At 42.3% G+C, this 13,384-nt stretch overlaps 1 protein-coding gene across 1 annotated transcript; it reads right to left on the bottom strand.

Annotated features, from left to right (window-relative positions):
- Nucleotides 1-11,277: 11,277 nt before the first annotated feature.
- Nucleotides 11,278-13,368, bottom strand: N7508_006105 (DUF4246 domain-containing protein; the record flags this gene model as incomplete). Its single annotated transcript, XM_058464171.1, has 1 exon — nt 11,278-13,368. One exon carries the CDS (start codon nt 13,366-13,368, stop codon nt 11,278-11,280), a length of 2,091 nt encoding a protein of 696 aa, XP_058318024.1.
- Nucleotides 13,369-13,384: the final 16 nt, after the last annotated feature.

The raw sequence follows: 13,384 nt of genomic DNA, 5'->3' as shown, positions 1-13,384 counted from the left end.
TGGGCCATGGCTATAATATCCCGGAAGCCTGCGTGCTCTAGGAGCTGGAATAGTAGTCTTGATTTAGTAATAAACCGAAGAAGACATGATTCCTATTTTTCTTGGCTAAACGGGGTATCGGTAGAAGGTACTAGCGCCTTGAGAAATCATTAAAATCGACGTATATAAGGATAAAGAGGGTATTATACCGCTTGCATGAATTGCCTAATATTTGGGCCTCTCTTCTTTACACCGCAGCTTACAACATATTTCTTCATGGTTGAAGTCCTATCACTAAGCCCTAGGTGGTTTAGAATAGCCTTGCAAAGCTTACACATTACCTTCGGTTCCCCATTAGTAGCCCTGGCTACCTGGTCAAAATGATCCCAAACATCAGAGAAGTGCCGTGAGTCCCAGCGTAGGCGCTTCTTTCTTCCAAAGTCTGATTGTAGCCACCATTGTACGAACTCGATAGTCATTTCTTTAGTATATACCACATATAGAGTGACACGGTTAGGTCGAACAGTCTCGAGGTTGGGTGGAATTGGAGACAAGAAGGTTTGTAGTGTGAAATCGGAGTCGATTGCGGAGCTTGCGACTAGAGGAAATGCCTGTTGACTAATCGATGGATCAGGGGTAAGGTCGTCCGAAGGAAGAATTGGAAGGTTATCTAGTAGTAGGAGGTCTATGTTATACGTAGATGATGCGTAGGCATTAGTGAATTGAGACATTAGGGACTGTACACATTGAAGGGTTTCTCGCTAATGACTATTAGACGACTTACAGAAGATTCTAAAACGCGTAGACTTATATTTGGGGGCCTCGCGATACCCCTGTTCTTCGAAGACAAAAAGATGATATATCAATAAAGCCTACACAGGAAGAAGAAAAGGCATATTAATTGGTTTATCGCGTGTATGCAGAACGGGTAACCCGCGGGTTACCCGCCAAGAACCTATAAACCCATAGGTTACCCGCTACACTTAATACATTCCCTTCAAGTTAGTCCCGAAGTACTGACGGCCATCGAAAAAAGCTTGTACGGTATATAGAAGGCTTTGTAGAACACTATAACTTAATAAGCGTATTAACTGACGGCCGTCAAAAGTACTAGTGCGATTGCTTATAGTCTATAGCACCCTTTTTGTGACGGCCGTCAGAACTTTGATGCCTTTGTTATAAATATCCACTGAGTTCACTGCACGTCTCATATATATATTTCCTATCTACAGAGCAGTATTCCAACAAGCATTTTTTTCACTACCACAATTATATAGAAAAACGCCGAGAGCAATGTCTATAGCATTACCACGACTTACTATTCTGAAAACAAGGCAATTTCCTGAAATTTCACAAAAGAAAGAGAGGCTTTCAGGGAAGAACAGCAGACGTGACTGGAACAGAGGTAAATAACCGTAATTTAATTGACTTAATCAGCAGCTTTATCCATCTTGGCACGGCCTATTTAGGATAGTTATGCTGCAACGGGTTCTTGGCGGGTACCCGCGGGTACCCGCCAAGAACCCGTAAACCCGTGGGTTTGGGTTTGGGTTTTGGGTCCATACCCGACCCAAAGCGAGGTCTAGTTATTATTGGGTTTTCTGGGTTATTACTGGGGTATTGCTGGGTTTTCTGGGTTATTACTAGGGTTTTGCTGGGTTTTCCGGGTTCTTGCTAGGCTATTCGGCTAGACGTACATAAAGGTGGAGTAATCTAACCAATTAATCGCGAGGATACGTCTTAGAGTCCTTTTCTTTGTTGATATATCGTATTTGCTAGATTCACTCACTGTTAATAGATATTATTACTTTGTAAGTTCTCTATTCTCCCTTTCTTCCTTACTTTACTTCTTGGTCAATCTATTATGTCGCAAAGCCAGCAGTCTGACTTCGCATCCTCTCTTTACGATGGTGATCTAGATAATCTCAGCTATCTTACACCATCAAACCACCTAGCAACTCTATCCGGTAGCTAATATACGATCGAAACCGTCGATCCTAACTTCCTCCGACCGAATATCCCACTAATAGTCCCCTCCTGCTTAATACGCGTTGGACCCGACCGAAGGAAAGCGTTTGTTCTCTACGATAAAATATCACATAACGACTAGGTAGACTAGTGGTTACAAACCGACTTTGGAAGAAAGAGCAAGATTAAGTGGGACTCGACGCGCCATTCGGAGATTTGGAGCCACTACAACCAGGTTGCTCATAGTATAGATGGCGCACCAAAGGTTATGTGTCAACGTTGTGGCGCTATTCTCGAGCATCCTTACATAGTCAATCCAAAGGCTGTAGGCAAAGTGCAATATCATGGCACATCAACAATGCAGAAACATTTGAAGACAGCGGGATGTCTAAGGAGTGAGCAAGGGAAGAGAGCAGAGATTACAAAATTTCTAAAGGAAGGGGTACGTTCTAATTTAGCTATTTATTCTACCTTACTAATTGATCCTGGCTACTAATAATAGGGACAAGCCGAAATACCGTTCTCGCAAGAAGCCTGGGAAGAAGATATCCTACAGTTCATTACACTCAATCGGCTTCCACTTCATCTGATTGAGCACCCGGTATTTCGGCGTCTTATTTCTCGGGCTCGCTGCGCCCCGTCACCTCCGATCATTCCCTCTGCCGATACAATCCGTCGCCGACTAGAGAGTATTGTCAAAGATCGGCAAGAGCGTATCCTTCGTACACTACCTATTAGTGCGAAGATATCAATTGCGCTTGATTGCTGGATATCTCTATTCTCGTAGGCGTTTATGGCAATCACTAGCTACTTTGTTGATATTAATTGGGTCTATCGTGAGGTGCTACTTAGGTTCAAACCTCTCTACGGTACGCATATAGGTACAAACCTAAGCAATGTTCTTCTTGAAACTCTGATAGAGTATAACCTTGAAGCCCGAGTATTCGGGTTAACAACGGATAATGCATCTAATAATAAGACATTGTTTGATTCTCTACAATAGGGCCTATTAGATGGTGTTATTATTGTTCGAATTCTATGTCTTGCTCACGTTATCTAGCTTAGTCTAAACCAGCTCCTTGATCGTATCAAGGTAGTTCCACTAAATGACTCAGCTAAGACGAGATAGACAGAGAAGCAATCAAGATTAGCCTATTTGAACGCGTAGCATCGGAATCGTGAGATATCCTTTATATTAAATAAGGTCCGCTTTCTTGCAATCTATGTGAACGCAAGCCCTTAGCGCCGGGAGACGTTTTACAATCTCTAGACAACAGCCGTTAAGCTAGTGCCGATCCAAGATATGAGAACTCGATGGAATTCGACATTTCTAATGCTTCGCCGGGCAAAGCGTCTACGTCCTATCTTTACGCCATTTTGTGCAGAGTACGATTGCGAAGAGATATTACTCTACGAGGAGGAGTGGCGTCAAGTTGACTATCTTCTTTGTATCACTGAGCCATTCTTCGACTATACAACTTAGCTATCAAAGACTCGAGATGTTACTGCGCATTATGTGTTCAAGATTTACAACAAACTCTTTGAGTATCTAGAGTAGTTAATGAAGCAGCTACGACGAAAGCGTGTGCCATAGAAAAAGCAGATGCTTTATGCACTTAAAGCTAGTCGGTTAAAGCTTGATAAGTACTACTCTTAAACTAATAACATTCGAGGGTATATCTATGCGATTAGCATAATGCTAGCGCCAGTGAATAAGTTTAAGTTCTTTCTTACGAAGGACTAGGATCAGAAATAGCGTGATACGTATCGCAAATCCTTCTAGGAAGCTCTGATTCTATACCAAGAGCAGCTTTCAACCCTTAACCAGTTATCGGATGGCCCCCAAATGATAGCTCGGCTAGGATCGAAGCTTGATACGATATTAAATGGAAGCAACGTACAAGCAAGCACGGCTACTAATAAAATAACTCAATATCTTGATAGTGGTATATTTAAACAAAGCTATTCAGGATTCTTACTAACTTAGTATTAGATCCTATTCATATTGCACCTCTTATATTCTAGCGAGAGAACCAAGCTCGCTTCCCAGCAATTGCCGCCCTTGCGCGTGATATCCTCTCATTCCCTGCAATAGGTGCAGGCGTTAAGCGGCTCTTTAACACTGCTCGGGATATCTATCATTACCGCCGAGGGAGGATAAAGTCTTCTACGATCGAAGATTTAATGATATTTCTTTGTACTTCAAGATTTGATATCGAAGAAGAAGAGGCGAGGCTTCTTAAGAAGTTCTTCTCTTATGATAAGATAGAAGCGGCAAAGGAAGAGAAGGATAAGAAGCTTGACGAGATTGAGATCGAGCCAATCAGTGACACTAAGGAACAGGAGACTACAATTGATGAAGAGATAGAGGTAGATGAGGTTTTATCAGCTACGTTTGAAGAACAGACTGGACGTGAATCCCAGGTGTAGTTACCAGGGAACAACACCCAAGTGCGCGCGTCAGGACGGAAGCGAAAGAGTCGAGAAGATAATATTTTTGAGTACCATTAGTTAGCAGTATAGGCAATTAATATAAACTATACATTTCATCCAATATTTACTACTTTATTTCAAAATTAAAATGTTAGTTCTGATTCAGCTATAATAGAAATACCTAATATAACAGCCAAAAATTGCATAATTTATGTAGTCACGGGCCTAAGCGTGTTTGCAATGTTTATAACCCAAGTTAGGGCCCCAGACCCAGTACTGGGTCAGACATTATAACCCGGACCCAGTGCTGGGTCGAAGACTCTGACCCAAAACCCAACCCAGCCCGGGTTGGGTCCGGGTTGGGTCCGGGTTAGGTTGGGTCATGCGGAAGTCTAGATATACCGCCCGTTAAGAGAATAGAAGGATTGTGTAAACCCTTAACAAAGTATACTACCCCCTCCTTTTTCTACTATCGTATCTCTATTTGATACTAACTATATAATATCCTTTAGGTTCGTAAAATTGCAGTCTATATCAATAAAAGCCCCTAGCGCCGCGAGAGCTTTATTGGACTTCAGACAAAAGAACCGAAACTTATGCCAATACAAGATGTCCGAACACGCTAGAATTCTACGTTTCTTATGCTTCGACGCGTACGTCGGCTATAGACTATATTTGATGGATTTTGTGCACAATTTAATCTAACTAATATAAAGATAGATAAGGATAAATGGCGATAGGTTAATTATCTACTATTAATCACCTATCCCTTCTTTAAGTTCACTTTATCTTTATTAGCTATAACTGATGTAACTATCTATAATATATTTGGAATCTACAATGCCTTGTTTACCTATATTAATAAGGCAAAGGCGTAGCTAGCACGAAAGAAAGTCGGGTGGAAGAAAGTAATAAAACTAGCGCTCGAGCATAGGCGCGATAAGCTTGCGGAGTATTATAGCAAGACTAATAATATTCCGAATAATCTCTATGCAATTGGGACTATCTTAGGCCCACGAAATAAGCTTGAGTTCTTCTTGACACTAGAATAGGAGAAACACTAGGCACCGCGGTATAAGGAGTCCCTCGAGACTTATATCTAGCCTTACTAGAAGCGCTATATAGAGGCATAGACAATATCAAGTTCCTAGTCAATAAGTAACGATATCTCTGATATTGATATACTTCTAAGACCTACTACCTCTGTCTAGTCAAGACCGACTACTCTAGATAAACTCACAAGGTATCTTAGAAGTAGTAAGTTTAACATCCCTCCCTCCTATTGTATATCAAATCTTTGTTTTTGCTAACTTTATATCTCTCTAGGTACTATCTAATCAACACCCCTAGTCTTCTAGAAGGCTTATAAGGCAGAGTATCCTATCTTAGCAAGCCTTGCCCGAGATATCCTTATAACTCTAGCTAGCGGCTCTAGGGTAGAGAGACTTTTTAACTCTGCTCGGGATATATGCCACTATCGCCGGGGCTTATTAAGACCACAGACTATTTAGGACCTAATGATGTTCATATATATAACCAGATTTGATATATAATCTAAGTAGCTTACGCTAGTGGATAAGTTCCTCTCTACCTAAGAGAAGCATTCGAAGAAGGAGTAGGATAATGCTGAGCAAGAGGATAAAGAGTTTGATCCTATTAGCGATGACGAGGAAGATCTTACAATAGAAACTTCTACAGAAGTATCTATTGAGCAGCCTAGCCTACGAGCGCTAGGGAAGAGAAGGGCTATTAATAATGATAAGATCCCTCTACCTGATTTTGACATTCAGAGGCGTTCGTTAGGGCGTATTCCAAAGAGACTAAGACATAATACGGATTTTGTATATAATTAATAGATATAAAGGACAATTGATCCTTTTAATATAAATCATGCACATAAGTAATTTCTAGAAAAGTACTCAAAATTTCTGGAAAGAATACGTTTAGGCTATATATAACAAAGTATAATAGTAAAATACTAAAAAATACCAATAGATTCTTCATAAATTATGTAAATCACGGGGTTCTACATGTTTGTCCCGTTTGTAGGACCGCAAGACCGGACCGGACCGCAGTGGTGCGGTCCTATAAAAGTTGGGACCGCCCAGCGGTAGACCTCTGCATAGCCCACAAATGGGCCCATACCCCCGGCCCAAAGCCCAGCCCACAGTGGGCTATGGGCCCAATATTCAAAGCCCAACCCAACCCACAGCCCATTAATGGGGGCCCATAAGGCCCCCATCAAAGCCCATTTCTACGCACAAATACAGTCTTGGCATGCATAAAGTAGCTGATTAATAGCTGTATTTTACGCAAGTCCCAGCCTGTATATTCAGTATCATTATATTATCACCATCAGAAGTACAACATTGTAGGAATTGAGTAGATATTATACTGAATTCAACATCATGATGCCAGATTTCATACAAAGTCACCCAAAAAGGATCCAATTTGACTATGAATTCATACTATTATAGCGTACTGAGTATCAGCATAAAGAGATATATATATTATCTAGATCAAACTAGGTGCATCTTTCTGTTGAAGTATAAAACCAAGTATCAAATTCATATTTTGTAGGTTTATATGATTGAATTTTATACTGACAGATAGCCTATCTCTCCTTCTTTATTTCTGCTTTTATAGATATGTGATTTTATAGCTTATCTCGAGGCAATAGAGGTTTAAAAATATATCTTGAGCTATCGGGTGAAATTTTTTGGATTATAATATTGCGAAATAGACTGGGAAATAGGCTGGGAATAGGCTATCTATGGGCTTTGGATAGGCTAAGCCTACTTAATATGCACGATGTAGTCAATTATATACGAGTATCATAATTATACGTTTCAATTCTGACTAGCACTATGATGAATCCTCTGTTTGTTGCATCAATTTGCTATTTAATGCTACTATCAAGATTCAAGAAGTGGCCTTTTGTAATATATGACCTTGAAGCTATCCCCCTGAAAGCCTATATCCTTCCTACTATATATTTCATACTATATATCTTTATCATTGAATCAATCTTTATTATTGAATCGTCAACTAATCATGTCGCAAAGCTAGCAAACCGAGTTTGGATTATCTTAGTTCGACCTATTTAAGCCTGACCTCGATACTATATTATTTACTACCTCTTATCAGGTATCTAGCAGCTACTACCGTAGTGGTTTATCGTTTCTTTAGCCGTCTATTCCTTCGTCAATTGCCTTAGAAGCAGAACACTTTTAGTGCTTTCAACGAGTCGGTCCTAGTAGAATAGGCACTTATTTTCTTTTCGACACTATGAATCAAAGCAATTAGGTTGATTAGTGGTTATAGACCGACTATAGATCTACTAACACAATGATTCTATAGGACTCCTAGTATAGTGCTGCTTCGGAGACCTGGAAATAATATAAATAAGTGGCGTATGTAGTTTCTGGGAGCCCGAAGGTAATATGCAAGCGTTACGGTCTTATCCTTGAGTATCCTTATAACACTAAGAAACAAACTAGCAACGGTAAGGGTACTAAAAAGGTCAACCGTCATAGTATAACGACTATCACTTGTTATCTAGAAACTATAGCTTGTAAAAAAGCTATAGGGGTACGGAAGCAAAAGGGGGTAATAAGAGGGTTTATTCAATCGGTATATATAGTCCTATCGTTTTTTCATACTACTTACTTATATCAATATCAATATAGGGTTATACCGAAGCGGAAGCATCTTTCTCGCAAGAAGACTAGAACGATCAACTCCTATAATTCATTACTATCAATCGACTCCTATTCCGACTTATCGAAAACCTATCCTTTCGTCTCTTGATTTCGCAATCATAATTAGCCCTAAGCCCTTTAGATATACTATACGCTACTACAATTCAACGTAGGCTATCTCTTCGTGTTAAAGAGCGGCAAAAGAATATACTTAGGTTGCTACCGGAGCATACAAGGATCTTAATTGCATTGGATTGTTGGACATCTCTATTTAGGCAAGTATTTATAGCTATTACTAGCTATTTTATCGATGCTGACTAGGTCTACCGCGAGGTACTACTCGGTTTTAAACCCCTTTATAGAATATATTCCGGTGTGAACCTAAGTACAACTATTATGTAGATAGTTACTTAGCATAAAATTAAGGACCGGATATTTGGATTAACCACTGATAATGCGTCGAATAATAAGACTCTGGTTGATACACTATAGCAATCTTTGCTACAACAATCTTTATCTAATACACGGGATATCAACATTATCCGTATCCCCTATCTTGCGTATATAATCCAATTGAGTTTGAACTAGCTACTTGACCGTCTTAACGTAGTCCCTTAGAATAAGACTACAGAGACCAAATAGACTAAGTAACAAGTTACTCTCGCAAGGGCGAATACAAAAAAATAGGATATCTCGTATACTTTAAAAAGAATACGAGCACTTGCTATATATATCCGCGCTAGTCCTTAGCGCCGAGATTCATTTATCGCACTTTAACCTTTAGGGCAAGGGATTATGCTTCTCTAAGATATAAAGACTCGGTGGAATTCAACATATCTTATACTCCGGCGAGCCAAGAGACTCCGTATCTTTATCATACAATTCTGTGATCAGTTCAATAAGCAAGACTTCGCACTAGATAATAATCAATAGCGTTAGATTGACTATCTTCTTTGTCTTACAAAGCTATTCTTTGATTACACACTTGCTCTCTTAAAGACACGAGATATAACATCACATCTTATCTTTGAGATCTATAATTTGCTTTTTGAGCATATTGAACAATCAAAAAGACAATTGAAACGAAAGCGGGTTGTATAGAAGTAGTAGATACTTGCTTCTCTCGATACTAGCTAGTCAAAATTACGCGACTACTACAAGGAGACTAATAAAATACGAGGGTATATCTATGCAGTTTGTACAATGCTATCGCCGGATAATAGATTCCAATTCTTTCTTTCTGATGACTAGTCCGACGCTAAAGAGCTACGGGATCAGTATCGAGTAGCATTCTAGGATGCACTTACTCCGATCTAGGAACGTCTTGCTAGTGCTAAGGGCCCGCAAGAGTCTTCTACATCGACACCAAGATTAGTTCTTCACAATCTTGTTCGAAGCCAGAAATCTATCCCTAAGTCAAATCCGGTTGTTGATAAAATAACGCAGTATCTTAATAGTAGTAGGTTGATTCCTTCCGATCACTTATCTAATAGATACTAACATTGATATAGATATAACTGATTCGGAGCCGCTCTCATTCTGGAAAGAGAATGAATCTCGTTTCCTAGCTATCGCTTCACTTGCGCGGGATTATCTTGCAATCCTAGTAATAGGCGCTGGTGTGGAACGTCTGTTTAATACTGCACGCGATATCTGCTATTATCGCCGCGGCTCTTTGAAATCGGGCACTATCGAAGAGCTAATGCTATACCTCTGTATATCCAAGTTTGACCTTGATATACAGGAAGCGGAGGAATTGAAGCAGTTCTTTACCTCTAATGAGATCGACGCATTGATAGAAGAGAAGGATGAGACGCCGGATAATGTTGAGATTGATGAGATTAGTGATACTGAAGAACAGGGTGATCTATCTAGGGATTTGATAGATATTGATAACTACAGTCTTGACGGAGATACTGATGATGCTGCTGCACCACAATTACCGAGTACTCATACTTAGCAGCGTACATCAGGGAGGAAGAGGATGCGAGTTGAGGATGATATGTATGAGCATTATTAATATAATTCAACCACCTAGCATCTATCACTTAATATCTTCTCAATCAATCATATAAGCTTATAAGAAGAAGAAGATAGTTCAAGTACGGCTTAGACAGTAATTAGAATACCCAAAAAAACCAGGGAAAAATGCATTACTTATACAGCTGCGATAAATTGGTATGTTTGTATTGTTTGGTGAATAATGGGGGCCCATTATGGGCCGAAATGGGCCCTGTGGGCTTTCACTCTGGGCCCATAACCCACCGATGGGCTCGAAGGATGGGCCCAAAGCCCAACCCATTCGTGGGTTGGGTTGGGTTGGGCTATGGGCTTTGTGGGCTATGCAGAGGTCTACCCAGCGGTCCTGATAGTAAGGACCAAGCCCTGCATGGTCCGGTCCGGTCCGCGGTCTGGTCCGGTCCCTTGCGGTCCTTGCCGAGGTCTACTCTGCACCGTCGAGTGGGCCTTTCTTGTCTCGTGGTCGTGGGGTATTGAGAACCGTACGCCGTAATCTATTTAGTATGGACTACCATACTCAAGACTAATACGGTCGTGACGGTATTGGGACTCCCCGCCGGTCACACCCCATCAAAATTTTCCCCCGTGGATTTCAATCATCCACCACACCCTATTCCGTGGCTCGATCGCTCTGAAAATTGCATTGTTCATCGCAGAACTCGTGAGATAGAACGTGTCCGATTTTGAGCGCGATCGGACGATAGGGGACGGCGGCAGTAAGATACACGCACCGATGCGTCTCGGGGGACGCACCGACGGCCAATCAGGGGCCCGAGACGGCGAGTCAGCCCCTGACTCCGCGGCGCATAGGGTCTAGGGATCTCATTTGGTTTTATTTGTAGCTGTAATTGAAGCTTTTCAGATAAAGAAAACTGATCGACGAAGTCTTGCAATATATTTCTGTTCTTCTTCTTTTCTTCTTTTCTTCTTTCTTATAGCTGGGTTTGCATCTAGTAAAGACATTGTAGACCTAATGGGGCATTCCAAGGTTACTAACGACCTCAAGTACCATGATTTAATCAGGAACGGTAAAAAGTAATATAGCTACCCACATACATTGCGACAAGCAACCTTGAAATTCTCAGTTGGTACACATGGTAGTGAGTGCAGGTATGAAATGGAATATGTATTATCAGAGCAAAAAAGTGTGTATACTTCGATTGGCTACCCCTCGCATTCACGAATATCCAGAAAAGTAGAGTGTTCCAGCAAGCTCAGGAACACCTTCTTCTTTTTTGGCGTGTTCCTTGACCAATTCTTCTCTCAGCTCTAAGGCCTCAGTTGCATCCATCGGTGGTATAGAGCCGACGCCATCGCCTGTCATCCAATCAAATTGCTGGGGCAGAACATTGCGAGTAGAACAAAGCCGGTAGGTCGGGTCGACAAGGGAAAAAGTGAGAAAACGGCAGTGGCCGGGTTTGGTCTTATCCTCAAGCTGCAACGGGCCCATTCGGCTCTGGAAAGCGTTGGGGAAGGAGATCAGGCGGCCTGCAGGCATTTTCACCTCCCCAAGCTCTTGCAATGCTGGACTACTTTGGATGTTTTCACGTCCGAGAAGCATCTCTATATACTTGAGGTCCCAGTGAGAATTCTTGAAGTATAACGCAGGATCGTCATCGTCGCTGTCCTCGTTGGAATCCCAAGGGCCAATTCGGTCGTAGACCCAAGGACCACCTAGCCTGCACCGCTGTCTGAAGCTGATTTGCGGCTCGGATATGTTTTCTGAGCTAAGCGCATAGATAGAGTTGGCGACTATATGCTCATTTGCGTTTCCTTCGGTGTGCCACTCTTCTCCAGCGAAGCTTGGCGTCTCAGGGTCTAACTCTATGCCATGAACCCGGACGACGACCTGAAGACCCTGCTGCCGAAACTCATCCTGCAATGCAACCGTGTAGAATTCATGGTTGGTGTATCCCTCTTCCTTTGGCATATACATCCATTCAAGATGGACTAGCCAGGGGTTTTCCTCCATGAATTGAGACCGTTTGAAATCCGGGCGGCAGACATGGTCGTTGTGCGGTGGGCCAACAATTGCATTCTGGGTCCTCCCAGCTTTCCAGTCCGCATAAGAGTATGATGTTCCTGGATCCGAGTGCTCAAAGACAAAAGTGCAAGCATACTTATTCAAAGCTGTCCGAAGTAGACCCCATCGGACTTTCCAATCCTCCGGGATGTGTCGTGTTTTTAACATAGGCCAGAATACTTCGTCCTTGGAATTAGGCTGTTGAATGTACGCTTCCACTTGAGCACACATGGATTCGTATTCCTCCACAGAGAGTTTACTCTCGTCTTCCATGCGGGGTAACGTTTTTGCCCATTCAGGGAACTCGGTTTTCCACTCTACTCCGTAAGTGTGTATCCGCACAGGCTCACGTGGATGGGAGACGTGATATTTGCTTTGAACTTGTCTTAGCCTGTTTCGAACTACCCCCTTATTCCATTGCTTGATGCTAGCGGAAATCACGGACTCGACCGCGGAGTACATCTCCCTGTTCGTTGGATGGATATTGTTGATGTAAGACGAAATCTGAACATCCGTGGATCCAGAAGGACCAGTAAATTCCACTTCGCACGGCAGCCACTGGAATTTCGAGGACCAAATGTGCTTAGACTTGCCCCACGGCCATTTCAAGGCGTCCTTTGCCACCTGTGGAGTTTCCGAAACCACTGGGCCCTCCTCACTGCGGGACAACCAGGAGTGTTCGTCCATTCCGCACGATTGTCCGCTAGATATGACTTTCGTTCTTCCAAAGACAAGAGGATAAAGAGAAGGTTCGACGAGATTAATCACAGCGGGCGCTGACTTGTCTCGCACCGCTCGATGAGAAAGCAGGTCCGCAGAATTCGAGAGCTGCGATTTCAGAACGGAAGATATTGCCGTGTCTGATTTACAGACACCGCTGTGGGTGTTGAAGACAACGGATTGACCGTCACGGTCATATTCTTGGGCCTTGTCCTGCAGCTCTTTCAAGCACCAGTCCCACGTTTTGTCGTTGATCAGCGATGATGAAACAGCGGCGTCCTCTCGCCATTGAGTGACAACACGTTGGTCAAAAATGTCACGGTGCCAACCCGGTCGGTCGGTGATGGCGTTGATCAACTTTAGCATAGCCAGTTCCTTGGCCGTTAGAATGGCAGCGTGCCATTCATTGGTCCCCGTGGCAAATTCATCTTGGGCGAGTAACACATTGACGGGAAGACCATGAAAGCCGGGGACCTTGAGTGGGGTAGATTTATTATCCAAGGTCGTCTGAGTAAGTTTGAGCATACTGTGCCAATGAACT

This window comes from Penicillium antarcticum, assembly GCF_028974205.1.
Source record: "Penicillium antarcticum strain IBT 31339 chromosome Unknown utg000006l_segment0_segment0, whole genome shotgun sequence".
Taxonomy (NCBI): Eukaryota; Fungi; Ascomycota; class Eurotiomycetes; order Eurotiales; family Aspergillaceae; genus Penicillium; species Penicillium antarcticum.
The sequence above is the reverse complement of the archived record's forward strand: the minus strand, read 5'-3'. Positions and strand labels throughout refer to the sequence as shown.